At 43.0% G+C, this 21625-nt stretch overlaps 1 protein-coding gene, 1 long non-coding RNA gene and 1 other non-coding gene across 4 annotated transcripts in view; 1 reads left to right on the forward strand and 2 right to left on the reverse strand.

The window, feature by feature from the left end:
• Positions 1–21625, reverse strand: part of arhgef4 (Rho guanine nucleotide exchange factor (GEF) 4) — a 120118-nt gene that overhangs the window by 53036 nt on the left and 45457 nt on the right. For both annotated transcript variants that reach the window (XM_046370639.1, XM_046370638.1), the window contains 3 exons: positions 4747–9318; positions 3608–3880; positions 3130–3232 (listed from right to left, as the gene is read on the reverse strand). In XM_046370639.1, coding sequence (XP_046226595.1) covers positions 3130–3232; positions 3608–3880; positions 4747–9318 — 4948 coding nt within the window. The remainder of the gene's footprint in view (positions 1–3129; positions 3233–3607; positions 3881–4746; positions 9319–21625) is intronic.
• LOC124049258 lies at positions 11974–13103 on the forward strand. The gene is made up of 2 exons (XR_006841380.1): positions 11974–12069; positions 12906–13103. It is a non-coding gene; the product is annotated as an uncharacterized LOC124049258 (long non-coding RNA).
• On the reverse strand, positions 16230–16348 carry LOC124050020. Its single transcript, XR_006841529.1, has one exon. It is a non-coding gene; the product is annotated as a 5S ribosomal RNA (ribosomal RNA).

Genomic DNA, 21625 nt, shown 5'->3' on the forward strand with positions numbered 1-21625 from the left:
TATCACCGTACAGGCTAACTCTGCTCTGCTTGGGGAAAAAAGATTGATTTGGCTTTATTTTGTCAGCTCACAAATCAATTTAGTCCAATAAATCTAATTATACTGAGAACATCCGTATTAAGACAACTGACCTCACCATATAATCTATTGCCTCACTATGTGTGTGAACTCAGCCTGTGCGTGTGTGTGTGCATTCAGGCACGGCCTAATGTACATGAGTGTCACAGACACATTCAGGAACCACAACCCAGGTGTGTGCACTGAATAATTAGGATAAGTTACTGACACTGCAACAGTGTCAGTGCTGTATACATGTTAGCCAGGTACTTCTACATCTCCTCAAATAAAAACCTGCCATCAGTCAAATGGCCAGTCTCTGATAATGACCAGGGGCGGCTGACACAAACAAGACAGGCAAGTGCAGGTCCAGGAAAAACAAGGGTACATGAACTCAAATTCAACATTAGAATTATGGTGTTTCCAACACTCTGTTGTTCTGGATTATTCATCTAAAGTATTCCTATCCTCTTTCAGTCAGATTGGGTTTTTAATGACTCAGCCAGTTGTAGTTTGTTGTGATGTACAGGTGACACTAGCTGACAATAGTTGCACGCACATCATTTATCACAACACTTGGTTGTTTTGGCTTTAAAGTAGTGACTAGAGAAGAACTGGGTTCTAGAAGAGGCAGAAGGTTGAGCTGCTGGTCCCTGATTAGATTAGATTAGATTCAACTTTATTGTCATTACACATGTACAAGTACAACGATACACAACGAGTACAACGATTCTAAGTACTATGAACATCCTATACAGATGGATATGTGCTTTAATGTGCATCCAGTGTAGGCGGAAACTATAACACAATTGTATTTACAGATTATTATATTTACAGATGTTAAATTAAGCTATAAATGACTAGTGCAATGGACAGTATGGAGTGTACAGCGATAGGCAGTAGGCTAACTATATTAACAGTGAGGTAGAGGAACTAGTGCAACACTCAGTACGTAGTACTCAGTTAGGATAGGGTGGTGTAGTGGAGTGTGGTGTAGGGTGAGGGTGTTAGTTGGGGGCTGAGTTCAGTAAGGATGATGAGCAGAGCACACTAATTTTGCTTGAAGCTGAACCTGATCCTGGTCAGATTTTCGACTGTGCTGTAAATGCTGTAGTAATGACTACTAACATTAATATTTACAGTAATGGTAGATCAGAATTATTTTGTTTTTCTTGTGTCAGATTATTTGGTAAGTAAATGTTCCAAGTGGTGTTGCAGTTAAGATCTCAACTGAGACCAAGTCAGGAATAAGAACAGTATAAAAGAGTGAAACAAGACTTTGAAGAGTTGAGATCAGATTAAGCCCATAACCTTACTATTTGAGGAAATACAGAAATCAGTTTATTAGGTATAATTAAGTTGTGCCATGTTGATTGACCATAAAAGACACATTTGAGCAGTAATGTCATTATTTTTAGGGCTGGACATGGAAGCTGACTACTACTACAAATCTATCTATTTTTTTTTTTATGTTGATAGAAATAATATGTAAAGAGCCCACCTTAACAAGTGCTGCAGATCTAATTTTCTTAGTAAAAGAATGTTAGGCCAGATACTTCCTGATATTACTATGCTATCTATAAAGTTCCTGACCGGTGAGACAAGATTAAACAGGCAATATTAAAAAACTTTCTGTATTCCAGAAACTGTCTTTGTGTTGAAAAAAGTTTTTTCTCATGACAAAGAATACAAAAATATTGTTTTAGTAGTTGCACTAAAACTCAGGACCATATAAGGCAGCATTATAAAGAAATTCCCAAAACACTGATATATTTCAGTGAGATGGATTAAAATACTGTGTTGGTTTGTTTGTTTTAGCAAGTGTGAAAAATAAAGAAATGCCTTTTGCCTTTAGAACAACAGCCCTACAACAAAATGCTTAAAACTGAAAATGTCTCATTGAAAATGTTAGATGTTAGACTTTGAGTGAGCTCTTACTGCAGCCAGCAGGTCAAATAAGGAACTGCACTGGTTCTGTGTTAATGCTATCCTCAAACAGACATGGAAAGACACTGTTCTTTTACAGCAAATTATGATACTGTACAGTTAAAAAAAATAAACAAATAAATAAAAAAATTCATGATTTCTGCACTGAGTTAAAATTCGCACTTTGATATTCCAGCGACAGAATGCAAAGATAATCTGTACCATTTAAACACAATAAAGTAATGATCCAATCAAATCAAATCTATGCTTATGCAATGAACTACAGATTTTCAGCTTCTGCAGCTGTAATAGTTGAGCAACATTCTAATATACACTGTTACATTGCATAGTTTTTCTGCTTCTGTTAAACTGCTGATTTTATGTTTTACATGGTTTTATATAAATATGTCATGTCAGGTAATTTGCATTTGTCTGTTTATTATCTTTTCGTGGGTTGCATAATGGCTCCTGTCTAGTCTCTTACAGTGAGACTACACTAGACTAGCTCTAGACTGGACACACAAATTATGAAAACCCTGACAAAGTAGAGATAGATAGATAGACAGACAGACAGACAGACAGACAGACAGACAGATAGATAGATAGATAGATAGATAGATAGATAGATAGATAGATAGATAGATAATTGATGGGATGGGAAATTCAAGTGGATTGTTTTAAGTGTATTGCATACTGATTTCTGTCTTACAGAAAAAATAGATTTTAATGCATTGTAATCACACTTTTTTAAAATGTAAACATTGAGGTAATGTGCACAATACTACACAGAGCAACAACATAACGCCACCGACAGGTGAAATGAATAACATTAATTATCTTTTGACAATGTAATGTTCTGCAGGGAAACCTTGGCAATCACGTCACCGCCGACCTAAACATTGCAGACCATTTACCATATGCCATCTGCCTTTAATGAATAGGACAGTCAAAGAGAGAATGACAGGAAATGAGGGGTGAGAGAAAAGGGGGAAGACATGCAGCAAAGAACTACAGGCCAGACTTGAACCTGAGTTGCTACCATGAAGGGATATCAACCTTCTGCATGTGGGGCGAGTGAACTAATCACAGAAACATCATCTATTAATAATCTAACATGTGAAAAACTGAATCCGAGTTAGTACTTACAGTAGGAGATGCGCCTACTCCAGCCCAGACAGTCGAGACCAATTGGGGTGCTCTGAGAAAAGCAATGGGCCTTGATGGGCCCAAAGGTGACCCCAGCATCAGCCTGTGTAAATGGAAAAGAAAAAGTTCATAGCACTGATAATGAACTGAACTAGACATGAACCCGTAAAAGACAGTCACTCATACAACTTAGTGATACACAGTGAAAAGAATACAAGATGACAAAGCATGCATGAATTAAAGTGCAGATGAATGGAGAAAATGGACTAAAAGGGCGACGAACAGAAAGTAAAGCGATGACAGAGATGTCCAAGCTTCATATCCAAGAAAAAGTGTCAGAAGCCACCAGAGAAACAGACTGTCCAGGACGAATGGAAACTCAGAAGTAAGGCAGAGAAGGAATAAGATGAGGACTACTAAGACTTCCAAGGCTTGGATCTTTGTGTTTGCATCTCACCACTCTGTGGCCACATCTTACTTTGTCCATGTCTTCAGATAACAGTGTGTTGAGATGGCCCAGACTCCCCCTCATGGCTCTGGCTAGTTTGCGTTTGTATTTCTTTTGCTCTTCAATCCAGAGATCATCTGAATACCTTCGCCATTGCTGCTGGCCACCTCCATCACAGCCCACATCCATCCAGCAGTCAGACCTCAGTCTACCAGAAACCACAGAGGCCTTCCCATTGCCCTTCACTTCCAACAGTATTCTTGATCTGGACTGGCTGGTGAGTAGACCACTGTTGTGTGGGCCCTTTGGAGTGCACAGTTAACTGGTTAGTCACAGTCACCTTTTAAACACCAACTCCACTCCCAGTTTAAGTTCCTCGGGTCACTGCATTACTGTGGCTACCTATAACTCTATATTGTGATTGCAACTCTAGCTAGTCAGCCCCAACGCTGAGTGTGTTCACACAGCTAAGTTAATTTAATAGTTCATTAGTGTGAAAATGAACCAGAAAAAAAAAATAAAAAGACAAAGTGAACGTATTTGTATCTACACTAATTGTTCTGAATATGTAATTAGTCTGCAGTTAGCAAGCCTTAAGTGTATTGTACACTGGCTAGAAATAGCTGCTTTATAATTTGCTTCCTAATAAGGGGAAGCCGTGTGTGTGTGTCATCTTCCCCCAGCTATGTATTTACAGGACTACTGTACTAAGTGGCAGTAGTAGCTGACTTTGCTGTTTCTGTTTCTGCTGTTTCCTCCTCTGCTTCATCTAGCTCGCAGAGAGTCACGAAGAAAAAGGGACTTGGTCTTTGTTCACCCTGAGACACACACAAACACCACCGAAAGTAGAGCAAGAGATTACCTGTTCTGGGTGTTTTTTTCTTCTCATTCATAGCCAGAGTTTGTATGTGACGTTGACATTAAATACTTTTCCCAGGGAGCTGAAATCCAGTGGCATTTTAATTGAGGCATTTGAGATTTGTCGATTAAGTTTTGTTCAACATCCAAAAAGGAAGGGCGCTTATGACATTTACAAATACACATCAGATTAAGATCCCAGTGAAATGCTGGTGCTCATGATTAAGATTATATTTCCTTTATGCAGCTGTTATACATTTTCTTACAGTTTACAAACATATAGTCTGCATGTGACAACTTTTTTTTCTTACCTCAAATTCATTGATGGAGCCAGTGGCGTACAGGCTATCTGTTCTGCCTTCAAGAAAATCCAGAGGGCTAGCTGGGTAGGGTTTGAGAGTTTTAGGTCTCCTGGGGGGATCTGACAATCCCTCCACACTGACTGACTGGCCCAGGTGGATAGGAGAGACAGAACTGACCCTTGCTGAGTGATGATAACGAAAAAATTTTCGCTGAGCTGTTGGCCTAGGGCTGTTAGGTTTAGGGCTCAATGGCCGTAAGGGGCTCTCAGGTAAGCCTTCAGTGGTCCAGGATGGTGAAATTTGTTGAGTAAGGGTGGCTAGTGAGGAGGGGCTCAAAGGTGAGACTGGGCTAATGTAACTGGGCAGTGAGACTGTAGAGTCAACTAGAAATGGAGGTAGGCCAGACACACACCGTGTAGTAGGTAGACCATTCGGTGAACATTTTCTTCTTTGGCCCTCAGATTTGCATCCGTAGGAGTTTTCCATTCCAATCCCTTGAGGAACACCTCTCTTAGAAATGGGATCAGTGTGGCGAAGGGCCCCGAGGGAGGACCGTGATCCTGGACTACTGTGCCGGTCCATGAGTGGAGATGATGTTAAGTCCCTGAAGTTTTGCTCACAAGGCACGCTACTATATTCCCCTTCTGGCATTGAAAGAGTCCTTTTCAGCAGTTCAGCCTCCTTGGATTTTTTAGGTTTCCTCCAGGATTGTTTAGCTTTACCCAAATCCACATCAGCGCCCATAGTGGCCTGCTCTTCATTTTCTTTATCCATGGAACGGGACTCAAACAGGCTGGAAAGGGATTTGTGTGCTTGTGCAAAGCGCATGCGGATGTTTAAACTGTCATTGCTCCTGCTCCTCTTGTAGGTCTGCCCATTAGGTGACTGGACTTGCCTGAGGAAGAGGTTATCTGGGCCTGTGTTACCCTCACTACTACTCCCTTGGCTGGCTAGATGAGGAACATGGCGAGTAGAGGGGAGAAAGCCACAGGCCTCTTCCTCTACCTCATAATGCAATGAGGAAAATGCTTGGTGGTCTGTTTGATTGAGGATGTTGTCTTTGACTAAAAGCTCATCAGCTAAGTTGTTAGTTACCAAGTTCTGTGGCCCTTGCACAGGCAGAAGGCCCTCACCTCCTACATCTGATGACTCCTGGAGTACCTCTTCATTTTTGGTACCCTTTGAGCCCCTAGCCTTCCTAAATGAAGGCATTTTAGAAAAGACAGAAAACTTAGAGCCTTTATTTCCCACCTGGTTGCCTTTTGTTATGCTTCTCTTGGTCATTTTGTCAGGGTTTGCATTTCTGGCCAAAACAGAAAAGTGAGTAGCCTCAAACTCATCGCAGCTGCTGCTAGTTGAGGTGTAAGACACAACATCATAGGCAATAGTCGCAGGTCTACACCGCTTTTCACAAGTACCATGCAAAACAGGTGTTGCTGGGTTCACTTCATGGTCTAAGTCAGCACTGGTTAAAGATTCTTCTTCCTGCTCAGACTGGTGGTGTATACCCTTGGGACTGGAGATGTCCCCTGGAGGTTTAACATTATCCCCAACCTCCTCAAAAGACCTCTTGACTTCAGATTTTTTCTTCGTTTCCATTTTTAAATTATCCTCTGTTGTGCCACTATTTTCTAGTGAATGCTCAGCCTCCACAGTTGGCTCTAAACTACTAACAGCAATAAGACTGAGGCTGACATCAGGGTGTGAGTACGCTCCCTTGCTTACATCCGCCTCTCGCTGTGGAACTGGTAAGCGCTCCTTACCCAAGGTAGGTTTCTCATCTGATTTAGATAAGCTGCTTCTTCTTTTATTGGGTAAGCTGTGGACCCCTGGTTGGCTACAATAATGACCCTTTTCCTTTAATTCCCTGCTCACTAATATGCCTCTGCTCTCTGAACTTGACACTAAGGGTTTAAGGCCTTCATTTCTTTCTTCTTTCTTATAATATTCTACACCTTTTTCAACATTGTTATTCTTAATACTTGTCTCTGTCTTTAGTTGTTCTAGTTCATTTGTATGTGCCAGGTTTAAATGGCTGTGGTTACCAAGGTCTTTCATTTGAACATATTTAGAGTCCTCACTGCTCCAGGTAGGTCCATAGTCCAGTGAAGACAGAAACATCTCAGAATCTTCCTGCTGCTTTTCTACTTCTTCTAAAGGGTTTAAGGTAACATTTGTTGATGGTTCAGTCAGGGAGAAAATTATTCTCTCATTACTTTCCTGGTTGTTCTGGGCTCCCCCTGAGAAACATCCTACACCCTCCGCTCTTACCATCCCTTTTATACTGGCCTTAGTGTTATTGTTTGAGTCTGAGGACAGAGAAAAACAGGTTTGCAGGCTACAGGGAGGTTCAGGTATCTTCAATTCCAGCTGAACTTCCTGACAATGACTAGAAATTGTACTAACAGTATTTTGTATGTTTGTCAGGGTGACAGCCTTCTGAGTCACACCTGGATGTTCTGTGCTACTATTTGGAATTAACTCTGTAGAGTCAAGACATGTTTCTCCTACCTCACCAGGCAAATGCTGAGTATGATCGCTCACAGTTTCTCCAGAAAGTACTTTCACCTCACTGTGCTTAGACAGCTCTGTTGTGCCAAACTGTGACTGTGAAAGACTGGCATTGCTTACAGCTTCCACAGTTTGTTCTTGGTCAAGATAAACATGACTGCCCCCCACCTCCTGCTCCTTGTTTTGCTGTCGAGAAGAACAGGGTGATCCTGCCCTCTCTCCTTCAAAGTACTGTGGTGACAGAAAAGAGATATCCTTTCCTTGGTTGCCAGAAAAAAACAGATTACTGGAAAATGGGTGATGAGAAAGACATTCGTCATACCCCTTACCAATGTCAAATTGGATTTGAGTTGAGTCAACTGGAACCAGGGCCTGACCTGAGTGCTGGAGCTTTTTGACAGAATGGAGCTGCATGTGAGCGGGTATTTCTACTGTAGCACCATCCTGATCCAAGCAGTCAGGGATTAAATCCTGGGTTTGACCTGGAACTTGCAATGGTTGTAGTCTTTCAGGTTGTTTTTGATCTGGTTTCATCTCAGTGAGCTCCTCCCTGTATGAGTCTGCCAACGGAACGGGTGAGGCCAGAGCAGAAACCTTCGGAATCACAGCAGAACAGGTATCCAGCGGAAAACACACTGTGGTCTGTGTGGAAAATGTGATGGAGGAACAGATTTCATTTACTGTTCCAGGTGGTTTAGTCTCCTCTGCTGTAGTGCCAACACACCCAGACTGCTCCGCCTGGATGCAGACACCTGACATACATGCCTTATCTTGCAGCTTTGTTATGCTTGAGCAAAACTGAGGGTGGATCTCTGACAGTCGTCTGCTTGGGCTGTCTCCAAATTGAGCTTGTGAGTAGCAAATATCACCTTTGTTTGACACAACATTGATTTGTGTATCAGGTATGTCTCTCAGCTCTGAATTTATGTTATGTGATGCACTATTTGTCTTTGTACCATGTGCCTCTGTGATGTTTGGATGTGCTACAACAATTTCTTTAGTTAACTCAGATTTAGAGTGTGCTCGTGTACAAGTACTATGAAATGTCTGAACATTTGGTACATCAGTAAAACGTGCATCTGCTATGCATGTGTTGTCTGTGGATTTACTTTCTATTTTGCGATGTACTCCATTACAGTATGTCCGAAACCTCTCAGGGTCCTCACTGTGCACTTTTATAGTATTGAGTTTACCCTGTTCTAAATTTTCTGTATGTCTTTGATATCTATCATTACGGTCACTGTTGTGTCTATTCAAACCTTTGTTTTTTTTGACAGAGAGCAGTTCAATATTCTCTTCTTCTACATCCTGAATATTACAGATTTCTAAACTTTCTGTGCCTTTGTTCTCTACATTTTTTCTATCTGTGTTTCCTGTATGTATCATGCATGTTTCTGAGTCTGTAGATTTAATCAGCCTGTTGGGATTTCTTCCTTCGGGGTGCAAATGTGACTTCACTTCCTGAGTATGAGGTTGACTATTTACCTTTGTGCCGGAGGTGTTTGTATATTGTTGACTTGTTAAATTTAAACTGTATAGCTCTGTGCCTCCCTTGACTTGAGTTTCTGTGCAAACGGCTTGTGAACTGGGCTTTTCTTGGTGCAAGCTGAGTTCAAGTTTCTCTGTATTGTTTGTCTGTGGATGTGGTTGGTTTTCCACTGTATACAGCTTCAAGGAATTATCAGTGTCCACGTAGTTCTCTGGGCTTTTCCTCCTGCTACATGTGGATTGTCCAGCATAAGATTCTGTTAAATCTCTGTGGCTATCCTTGGCTGTCACTGACTCTCTCTGCAAGGCTTTACTCTGCCTAGTGTGGCAGCTGCTTCCTGTTGTTCGCCAACCAACGCAGGTGCTCTCCAGTTCCAGAAGGGCATCCAGAGGGTCCTCCACATCTGGACTCAAATCTGACAGGGTGTCGCTGTGCCAAGAGCGGGAATCAAAATACTCATCAGATGTGTCACCACCTTCTATGCCTCTTTCACACCATTCCAGGGAGTCAGCACCCAAATGTCCCTCCTCTAAACCTAATCCTTCAGAGAGGTGGGAGGAGTCTTCAATGGCTTCCTGGGGCTGCGGAGAAAGTAAAGTAGATGAGGATGAGTTAGAAAATTGTGCAGTAACAACAGGAGGTTTAGCACAATGCTTGCAAGAATTTTAATCCTGATCCCCATATAGTTATTGATAGGCTACATAAGGAGCAGCAATTTAGAAGGCATGTCATGTAAAGCACTGATTTTAAAGAAATATTGGAAACATTGTTTGTGAACCATATGTGGACCGAGTGAGCCAGAGAAGCCAGGCAACCAGAGAGGCACAATAAAAAAGTTGTCTATTTTTGCTATAAGTGTGCGAGCACTGGACAAAATAAAAGCACATTGTTGCCGTGTGTTGTGTTGGTGACAGTTGGATATAGTGTGTCCTCTATTAAAGGTAAAATACAAATATACTAGTGGTCAGGTGAAATATCTAATCTAATATCTAATGTCTAATTTAATTTGTGAAGCAAATCAAATTATTTGAAAGTCAAGCTAAAACGTGAAGTCTGCTCACACTTGTCAGGAAATATCATACTATAACTACTGTGCACTTTGTTTTTCATTTTTCAAAAATGCATAATTTTTTTGACACATACATATGTGTATACATATATATGTATATGTATATATATATATATATATTTTTTTTTTTTTTGAAAAAGCTTAGCCTCAAACCTTCAGGTGTCTGTTTCCAATGGCATTGGCTGACTGACAAATGGGGAATGTCATACTGTACAGTCAGTGAGGACTGATACAAGGTTTCCACATCTACTATTAGCAATTCATGCTAAGTTAGGCTTAACTTAGCATGAACTGCTAATAGTAGACTCAAAAAGTGGAAGCTAGTTAACCTAGCTACAATTTTAACTCAGGATATTTCTCTGTGATTCAAATCGAGTAAGAAGTCACTGAGAAGAGTACTGAGTTCTAAAATCACAAACGAGGAGTCACATTGACCTCACAGCTAATTCCTTGTTAAGTTGGTGAAGTTAAGTGATACAATCAACCACCTACCAGCACAGATATTGCACTCATCCAAATATAGCAACAACATAATTGGAGCCAAATAAATTCACTAAATAAAAATGAAAAAGGTAAATGACATTTTTTTTTCTTTTTCGTAATAATAATTTTGACCAAATAATTACACAAGTCAAAACAAGGAGATGCACACTGACTTCTAAGTAAATACGCATCATAATTAAAATCAAACAAAACTGTAGAAAAGTTCTAGAATCTACCACCAGTTCTAGACAGAAACTTCACAAATGCTCTCCATGGTGTTGCTGCTTCGTGCAACTTTATGATCTCAAGCAACAGGTTGCTCTCTTTCTTACAATGTGCACACACAGACAAATACATCCACACTGCACAATCCTTTCATCAAATCCTAAAAAAAAAAAAAATACTTACTCTCCAGCGTTTTAATGCCTCAGCTGTATCCAGCATCAGAGCACACAGGTGAACAGCAAACCAGCTAAGCACTGCTCCCATGGCGTCCCTCGCACAAATGCTCATAGACATAACTACACAGCTCATTCACACACACTTGCAGAGTCTTCAACTGTGTAGCTTCCCTTTGAACTCAGCTTCCTTTGTCTCTGGGTTTAGCTTCCATGACCATCAATCATGCTTGCTAAGAGTCTTAAATTAATTTATTTACATAAAGCCCTGCAGGAAGATAACTGTATACACAGGAAAAAAGCAGATCTTCCACTTTCACTGCCTGTTAAACATGTGTTCCTTCTGTTCCTTACGTCTTAATCCAACCTCAAAACAGCGAGAACACGGTGATCTCCGCGTCTCAGTAACAAGCAAAGACATTAAGAACCCCTGCTATAAATAAAGAGCTGCAGCACAAGGTGCATGACAACTGAACTGAAGGACAAACAACCGTCATGCAAGCTCACTCCAGGAAGCAAATAGCTCCATGGGTTGTATGATAACAAGCAAACTGTATTGTTTGTCTGCACTGCAGTTCTTGATCATAATGTTTCGTGTGGCACTTAATCACATCTCACATCTTTTACCTCTACCACAAACCATACGTGAAATACGAGAAGAGAAAAAGGCATTACTCAAATCCATGCTACATTCGAATGTAAATCCTGCAGGATTTTAATGATGCAAAACATGAAAGGTAGGGGCTTAGTAAAGAACTGAGATTGTAAAGCTGTGGGCCACCTTCTTAAGAAAAAAAATCAAAAACAAAACAAACAAACAAAAGACATTTAAAGCTATCTCCAAGATCTACTTCCTCAGTCAGTGTGGAGTTTCCTTCACTTTGACTGAAGAATGCAGCATCACCACCACGAATGGAATGTTGAACTATAAAACCGTGTTTTCTGTTTTTACAGTCAAGGGTAAACTAAATACTGCTATCAGACTGAAGACTGACTTAGCACCTGCATCACTTTTTAGATTTTAATGAGTGATATTAACTATTGTCACGCCCTGGGTTTCCGTCTTTTGGCTTTTTTGTGTCATGTTCCATGTGTGTCTTGTGTTTCCATGTGTTATGTTCAAGGTTTTTGTCACGTCCTGTTTTATTTTGAAAGCGTCACTTCCCCTGTGTGTCCCTGTTTCATGTAACTTTACTTTGGTTTATCTTGATTGCTTTCTCCTCCCCTTATGTGTGTCACCTGTGTCTCGTTGTCTTGTCTATTTAGTCCTTGTCTTCCCAGTCACTCCTTGTCACATTCGTATTCAGTCTTCATGCCATGAATTTCTTGTTTCACCAAGTCAGGAATTTTTTGGCCACAGTTTTTGTAGCTCCTCTGCCACAGTAAGTGTGTCTGTTTTGAGCTTTTTTTGTTATAAGTAAAAGAATATTATTTTTGGACCACTCCTTTTGAGATTCCGCATCGGAGTTCAGCCCTCTGCGTCAGCGACGCTTTTGACAACTATGGGACCGCATGGAATGTTTCATCCTGGCAAAATGACAGAAAAGCAATCCCACTGCTTTTTGGGCTAATGTAGCATTAAGGGTGTTCCTGAACACAACAAGGAACAGTGACTTATATTGATTAAAAATGTTTACAGACAACTGCAGTATGACATTAGCAAAGTCTATTTAAGACCAAATTCATCTGGATATGTGGCAGACAAATGTTATGTTTTCCATCGATGATCGTCATCGCTGATGACCACTCTTTGACCCCTCCCGCCCATCCAACCACGACTCCCCTCAGCAGGAGGAGCCGGAACCAAACAAAAAACTCCAGTCATTTGTTAATTCAGACATGCTCCTTTCACAGCATGCCTGGTGTTATTTTCTGATAATTAATTAGAGTTTAGTGTTTTAAAGAAGCTTAAAGGCTTAACAGAGAGCTCCCTTTCCAGCAGATAATGGAGGGGCTGTTTAAGGCACAACACTCTGGCTCTTCACCACAGTTATCCACGCTTGCATGTGTTATTATTCCCATACTTCTGACTGAGTGACTGAGCTCCCACCTGACTCACACTGTACAGAAACAACAACTCCCTGAGTTGGAAAATAAATCAAGTGTCTCAGAAAAAACAGTCCGCTTGAAAACTAGTGATTTTCCTTAGTTCCTAACATTTTCTTACTGAGACACTGAAAGCATCATCCATCCATTTTCTATGCCACTTATCTGACAGGGTCACGGGGGGGCTGGAGCCTATCCCAGCTGACTACGGGCGAGAGGCGGGGTTCACCCTGGACTGGATTTTACACAGAGGTGCTTCATTATCATCAAGTCCGCCTTCAGCTGCTGGCTGGAAAAAAAAATGCCAGGGTGGAAAACGTGATCTGTACACCAAAAGATAGGATGAAAAGTATCAAAAGTATAGAAAAACTACATGATTTAAAAGCAAAATGTTCTGGGCTTAGATGCCCTCAGTATGAACTTCTAGTCTACAAGGCTTTTTAATGTGGTTGTCGAGAAAACTGGACAATTCAGCAGAGTAATAGATTATCTCTCTCCCCTTTGTTGACTTCATACTGCCACTGACTCATTGAGAATGGGTCTCCTTGCACCAAAAATCAGATTCTGTTATTTTGTTCAATTTTCTGATCCCATGTGCAGATGTATTTTTTTTTTCATTCATTTTTTACTGCATTGATTCACTGGGGTCTCTATCAGGATTTTTGGGGCTGATCACAGATTGCTGCAAGCTAAATTGGCCATTCATCAATTACTGTGGAAATACATTATTGTATTCATGGACCCAATGTTATCCACCCAGCACTTCTGTGGAGCATGTCAACTGAACTGTGATAACAGAAACCAGCCAAACATTGAGTAGTACTTCCACTGAAGATGAACTATGTGTGACCTCACACACACTACACATACACACAATAAATAAGTAATAGCATGTAGGTTTATAAAAATAACCAAGTATACCAATTTAGCATCTATGGAACTATCCTAACAAATTGTAAGAGTTATATTTACATTTAACTGATGAAGACCTCAAGCAGCAGTGTGAAATATGGCTGCTGTCTGCCAGGAGCAAAGGCAGTCGTAGTAAGATGTTGGATCACATTGGAATCATGATTCCAAAAGGGGCCATTTCAAAACATTTAATGACCATATTAAAAAAAACAGATCATACATGGTAGACTGAGCATTTCACATCCACACTGTATGACACAAAGTGGTGAGGGAGAACTTCAACACAGTTTCCCCTTCCTCTACAGACATGCCATTATTCACACAATTCACATGGGACAAAACATGCAGACTGGTTTAACTCCTCTCAGAAACAACCTGCGATATATAACACAAATACACACAGGATACCTGTCTTTAGATGAGTCTTTAACATAGGTTTTCATCTTTCACCCCCTTGTCTTTGTCCTCTTCGTCTCTCTGTTCTCAGAACCAACTGTTGCCTTGGGATCCTAACTCTCCACAGAGCCTGGAGACACCACCCACACTCAGCATGGAGGGAATGTGGCCGTGGGTGCTGAAGCCACACTGGGGACAGCTAGCTATTGTGCCAACAGGAATCCACTAAGTTCACGTATAGCCTGTGAATATTCTCATTCATCCAGGTCATGGTTATCTCAAGGAAATTCAATCGAATGCAACTGGACTTAGTTATTTGTCTTTGAAGACGTTTCACCTCTCATCCAAGAGGCTTCATCAGTTCATGCTCGCTTGACTAGGCTGGGACTAGTCCAACTAGCTGGTGTGGAGACCCAGGTATTTAACCTCTGTGGAGGCATTCACATGACCAGTGGTGTCATAAGCTCGTTTATATATAAGTTCACGTATACACACGTCACACCTGCATACACACACAGTTTAAATGGACACACATACCCACACATGGGAACAAAGCTCGTATTTCTTTCCTCCACGACACAATATGCCTCATCGTGTTGTACTAGCCGTACCTGAACCTTCACCTCACCACACCCGGAGCTCTACCGGACTTTAATTGCACCCATTCACATACAGTTAAACACTGCAAACTCTGATGTTTTCTTTGGGTAACCAACACAACAGCAAGTGACCGACATCAGGGCAACATCAACTATTCGTGGTGATATTCTGCAAAGTTGTAAATTGAGCCACACACTCAGAACTTACCTTTAGCAGTGGTTGTAGCAGGTGATAGCAAACCAAGAACTACTCTTTGCTTCTTGCTTTCCTTTCTGTCTGTCTCACCTCAATCTGCCACTGTTCACCATACCCTCATCCAAATCATTGCCCATCCTCTCTCTGAGGTCACCCCTAAGACTGTCGCCTACTGTCTGGCATCTCAGTAGGAGAGGAGTAGCAATCTGATCTCCATTGTGAAGGCTACTTGGAGTAAAGGAGGAGTGGAGGGGGGGGGTAGTGGCTGGAGTTGAATGTTTTTCCTTAGTGTACCATAAGCTCCACTCATATTTCATTCTCGATCAAAATCATTCTGCTATGCTAAGAAGATAATCTGAAATAGAAATGCAAGGCAAACAGAAACGTCTTTGCCAAGACCCAAGGGACAGCACAAAGCTGTTAGGTGACTTTGGCATGGAGGCAGAACCGCAGATCACATGACACCCTTTGGCCCTAAAAGACATTCTTCCATGCACATCCATTTCAAAAGCAACAACTGCCTTAAGGTCACAATAATGACCCAAATAGAGGACAGTCAGAAACTAGAGAAACTAGATTATTACTATTAGAAATAATTTTTTGCTGTTTTGGCCTTGTGCTCTAGCACATGGAATCTTAAATGAAACAGTGATTATGACAGAGCATAAATGATAGTTTACAGGACACCCACTCACACAGATCAGCGAGAGTGAGGTCCAGGTCCAGGGTGTATACTACTAACACTGTGCATTGTTATAAATAAAATAATTTTACATATGCAAGTTTACAAAATTAAACCCAGTTTTTGTAGCATATGTAATGTAGCAATCAGTTCAGGTGACTTAAGTAATATCTAAAAACTAGAGAAGGAAAAACAGAAAAAACAAAAAAGACTTGACTTAATGGTGGTCTATAGTTACAGCAGCTGTCTCCATTTACATCAGCCACTCAATTATTCATGAGCGGAACAGAACACACACTTCTCACATGGTGGCAACCAAAGTGTGAATACATACAAGAAAGTAGCTAAATTAATTGATCCCTATTATTCTTTTCATCAATATCTAACCAGTGGAGTAATTGTGGGTTTACTTTCTTTTCAAAATAATGAAATTACAATAAACTATGATGAAAGTGAAAGTGACATATTTTGTCATTGGAGGGAACTCACTCCAACGAAATTTGTGCTCTGCATTTAACCCACCCAAGTGACGTGCACACACACACAGCAAACCCGGGGCAGTGGGCGACCGTGTGCAGCGCCCGGGGAGCAGTGGGGGTTAGGTACCTTGCTCAAGGGTACCTCAGCCATGGACACCGGTACGGGGACTCGAACCAGCGATCCACCGGTTACGGGTCCGACACCCTAACCGCTGATCCACAACTGCCCCAAAGCTTACGGCACCTGGTATTCCCAGGCGGTCTCCCATCCAAGTACTAACCAGGCCCGACCATGCTTAGCTTCCGAGATCGGACCAGATCGGGCGTGTTCAGGGTGGTATGGCTGTAAGCCATCCTTATTATGAAAATATACGTGGGCTAACTTGTTAGCTGCTTCAATAATGGCATAAAAATACGCATTTCTTTACTTTCCGGATTGGGACTGTAGTGAACTCAATGCGGTGCCCGCCTGGGGGTCGGAAGCGGAGGCAGGGGAGGAGGCAGCCGAGGAGGAGGAGGACGGCCGGCGCAGGACGTTGAAGACGGGGCACTCGGTTATTTCTATCCCATGAGTAGAAATGTTTCCTCATGTTGGTCGTGCACCCACCAATGCACAAAATTATCTTCTGGCAGACGTTGCATGTCATAGCCGCCAGAAGAGTGCACAATGGCCCCGCCAGCCTCCAGCCAAGAACCACGCTGAAGCCACAAGAGCAGACTCCACTTAAACACTCCAATCACCGAGGAGCAACTCAAAGTTGCTGTGTATTGTTTTAACTATGCATTTGTTGTATGACCACCAAGTCCATTATTACTGAATGCCTATAACACTTGCCTTTGCTTGTTGTTTATATGTGTCATCTGTTTGTTTGTTTTGCAGCATTGACAGTTGCTTGTTGTTTATTAATAGCTTATAACAGCCTTTATTGATGAGCAGTAGTGTTGACTGTAAATTAATTTTGCTTTTATTAGTAAATTCTGTTATAGTTAAGTTGGTTGATGTTTGTGACTATATACATGTTGGTGTGACTACTGCTGGATTCTGATAGCTGGTGCTGGGACTCAACCCTTCACTGTTCACTTTACTTCTCAGTGAACACCAGATCAAGACTGCCTTTCCAGTTGGGTTACTGGTCCCTGGCAACAGAGTGGTGCTCCATGCTTAACAGTACTTGTTAATAATTTTATGACTATTGATGATTACCTTCAATAATAATAACAATCAACAATAAATAATCAACAATAACCAAATCTGCTGCTACCTGTGCACCACACCACAGCTCATGACCTTACCTCCAAGTGCAATACCCATTATAACACCACAGTACAGTAGTCACTTTCCGCCCACCACCTAAAAATTATGTCCATAAAGATTATGTACAGAAAGGGAGAGAAATGGCAGCCATGGCATTGGTGGTGTCCAACCTTAACTTAGAGTGGGTCTGACTTAATACAGCCCCCAACAGGATACTCTGAGAGACACAAACATAAGCCTTTTTCATATCCACAAAACACATATAGACTGGTTGGACACACTGTGAAGTTGTTTCATTGCCTCAACAACTTCCACCCCCAGCGATGGGAGGGCCTACCCCCACCCCCCGAGAACTCTGTGTCCTCCATGGAATACGTACTGGTGGGATTAAGGTGATCCTCGAAGTATTTCTTTAACAACCCAACTATGCCCTTGGACGATGTCAGCAGCTCCCCACTGCTTCCCCTTCCTGGATCATCAGACTGTTTGCCAGAATTTCTTCAGAGCAGACCAAAAGTGTTGCTCCATGGCCTCACCGAACTCCTCCCACATCTGAGTTTTTCAGCTGTTGGCCGAGCTGCATATTGTTTGGCCAGTCGGTAGTATCAGCTGCCTCTGGAGTTCCACAAACCAGTGATGACCTATAGGACTCGTTCTTGAGCTTGATGGCACCCTTTACCTCTGGTGTCCACCAGCAGGCTCAGGAACTGCTGGCGTGACTACCACTGGTGACCTTCCGACCGTAGCTCCGGACTGCCACCTGAGGAATGATGGTGTAGAACATGGCCCACTTGGACTCCATGTCCCCCACCACCCCTGGGATGCAGTCGAAGCTCTGCCCTAAGTGGGAGTTGAAGATCATCCTGACAGTGTCCTCAGTCAGACGTTACCAGCAAACCCTCACTGTTTGTTTAGTCAAAGTCAAGTCAAATACAGACTTGAAACATTGAAACTGCGTTACTTGAAGACCCACAGTACAGTAGTAGAACACTTAAAAAAAAATGTAAACATACAAAATATAAAAAAAAGCTAATGGGATGCAAAGTAATCTAAGTAAGATAAAAGTCAATAAATATAAATAGAAAACTTAAGGCACATAACAGGCTAAAGTGACATGCAGCGCGGAGAGAAAAGTCCAATGCTGTATAAAGTGGCTGGTACAGCTCCTGAGTTCAATGATGTGTGTGTGTGGGGGGGGGAATGAAAGGTTTCTGGGGCTGACCTGGGTCAGTAGTTCAAGGGAGGACTGGGATAGTGTCAGAGTCCAGAGTTCAGAGTGTACAGGGGACAGAAGAGGGAGAAGGGACAGAGCAGGGAGGGAGATGAGCTTCCTGACAGCCTTTTGGATGAAGTTGTCCTTGAGTCTGCTGGTCCTGGCTCAGAGACTTTGCAGTCTCCTGCCTGATGGCAGCAGACTGAAGAAGCTGTGTAATGGGTGGGTGGGTTCATCCGCAATACAGAGAGCTTTGTGGGTGAGGCGGGTGCTGTGAGAGAGATACCAGCAATCTTCTCAGCTGCTCTCTATATGCACTGGAGGGTCTTGTGGCAAGACACGATGCAGGCACTATACCACACAGTGCAGTTGGTTAGGATGCTCTCAATGGTGCCTCTGTAGAAGGTGCACATGATGGGGGCCAGGGCTCTGGCTCTTCTCAAGTTTGCGGAGGAAGTAGAGACGCTGTTGTGCTTTCTTGGCCAGCGATGAGGTTGCTGGTCCAGAAGAGGCTCACCTCACTTGTATAGTTTGTCTCATCTCCATTGCTGATGAGTTATGTTATCTGCAAACTTGATGAAGAGGTTGGAGTTGTGTGTTGGTGTGCAGTCGTGAGTCAGCAGGAGAAGGCTCAGCACACATCCTTGGGGAGCTCCTGTGTTCAGAGTGATGGTGCTAGTCGTGTTGCTGCCGACCTGTGGTTTCCCCGTCAGGAAGTCCAGCAGCCAGTTGCACAGCGAGGTGTTGAACCCCAGCTGGTCCAGTTTGTGAATGAACTGTCTGTGAACAGCATTTTAACAAATGAGTCCTTTGAGTCCAGACGTGTGAGGACTGACTGGAGGGCAGTGGAGATGGCATCATCGCATCATCGTTCAAGCAGCTGGACCAATCTGCTAACTGGAAGGGGTCAGGACCTGATAAGCTGCATAAAGAAGTCGTTCAGTTCGTTGAGTTCTCGCAGGTCTGCCGTGTGGGCTTGTAGTCCGTAATGGTCTATATCCCCCACCACAGACTCCAAGTGTCTCTGCTGCTGCTGGAGTGATGGGTTATCTTCCTGCAGTACTGCCTCTTGGCCTCTCTGGGGGACAGGTTGGCCCTCGCTGTCTTCAGGCCCAACTTATCCTCAGCTCTGTTAGTGTTCCAAGCCTTCAGGAGCCTGTGGACCTCCCCTGTCAGCCACGGCTTCTGACTGGCCCAAACAATGATGGTCTTGGTGTCCATGACATCATCAGTGCACCTCGTGATGTAGGAAGTGACAGTCTTTGTGTACTCCTGGAGGTCCGTGGTGTTGTTGTAGGTGGCAGTCTGCTTAAGCATGTTCCAGTCTGTGGTGGTGAAACAGTCTTTGGTAAAAACATGGTCCAGTGAGTTATTTCCCCATGAAAGGTAAGTTAATGTGTTGGTGTATTTATGGAAACACAGTCTTTGGGTCCATGTGGCTGAAACCCCCAGCCAGGATGAGAAAAGCATCTGGGTGTGCTGTCAGCTGCTCCCTGATGTGCTGATACAGCTCATTCAGTACCTCACTCCTTTTGCTGTTATTGGAGCTGGGAGGGATGTAAACAGCTACAAGCAATATGGCCGTAAATTCCCTTGGTACTTGGTATTCCCTTGATAACTGTGAGCTCCACCAATGGTGATCAGTATTTGCAGAGCACAACAGGGTCCCAACACCAGGCGTCATTGCTATAAACACAAAGCACGTCGCCGCTGGTCTTACCTCTCTCGACGAGAGGTCTGTCCGCTCGGTGGCATGTTAGCTGGTCTAGCTGAATGGCAGAGTCTGGGACGTTGTTGTTGAGCCATGTTTCCACAAACACAAAAACACAGCACTCTCTCACAGTCCTCAGAGTTGAGTGGAGTAATCGGGTGTAGTCCAGCTTGTTATCCAAAGAGCGTACGTTGGCCAGTACAATGATAGGGATAGCCGGCTTGTGTGGGTTAGCAGCTAGCCTAGCCCGGATACCTCCATGCTTACCCCTCATTTGCTTCCTCTCGTACTGCTTGTGGCACCTCCACTGTGGGTGAGAAGCAGGAGTGAGGGCTGGTGATGGTGTAGGCCTCCAGAGCAGAACTCTGTGAATGTGGTTCTGCCAATGACGAACAGAGACTCATGGCTGCATGTGTGCTTTAAGACAGGTAGATGCAACAGAGACGAACAAAAACACTGTGACTCACAGCATCCTCCCCACCACCAGATCCAACTCACCACCAGGTGGTGATCATCTCACAGCTCTGCTCCTTCCTTTACCCGAGGGTCAAAAAGATACAGCCCCAGATCTGCTGGTAGGGCATTCATCAACCTGTGACCCTGGGGTGCACACTTGTAGACATCCATATGTTCTAACATGGTGCTAGTTGTAGACAATCTGTGACCAGCACAGAAGTCCAGTAAATGAACACCACTCAGGCAAGGCCAGGCCACACCGTCATTGCCCATATGAGCACTGAAGTCCCCCAGCAGATCAAGCAGATACTGTGGAACTAGGGACCACTATGTCCCCCCTTTTCGCTAATAGTAATGGGAAGATTTGTGTACTGCTGCTGCATGCGCTTGTTGTTGCAAGGTTAGTTTTCGTATTGGAACCAGTTGCCAATCTGGGTTCGACAGGCAGACACCACCTCCACTTTTAAGACTAAACTTAAAACCTTTCTGTTTAGTAAAGCATATAGTTAGCACCAAATAAAGTGTGTAGGGCTGGTAGGCATAGTTTCACTCACCTCATGATATATAGCCACAGGTAGAATAGGTCTGACTAACTGTTAATCTTTAAATCTCTATCATAGCTAAGCTGCTATAGGCCTACGCTGCCGGGGGACACAAACATGATCCACCAAGCAGTTTCCCCTCCTCCTTTTCCTCTTCTATCCTCTCCCCTCGTCAGATTAACATGCAGTTCATTATTTTATGTCACTAACTGTGTGTCCAGTGCTCCTCGTAGTCTTGTGTCTCTCCCTCCCTCTCTCTCTCTCTCTCTCTCTGTATCTTTCTGCAGGTATCTCTCCATCCAGATCTTCAAGTTGAACTGTAGCCGGCTCTATGACCAACGCAATGTGTATTGTTGACATCTGCCTGTCATTCCTCTATGTACCGACTATCGGCGGGGTGGTTCTCCCTACGGGCCAAAATCGAACTGATAGGATAGTGATTCTCAACATC

This window comes from Scatophagus argus, chromosome 18 (assembly GCF_020382885.2).
Source record: "Scatophagus argus isolate fScaArg1 chromosome 18, fScaArg1.pri, whole genome shotgun sequence".
Lineage (NCBI taxonomy): Eukaryota > Metazoa > Chordata > Actinopteri > Scatophagidae > Scatophagus > Scatophagus argus.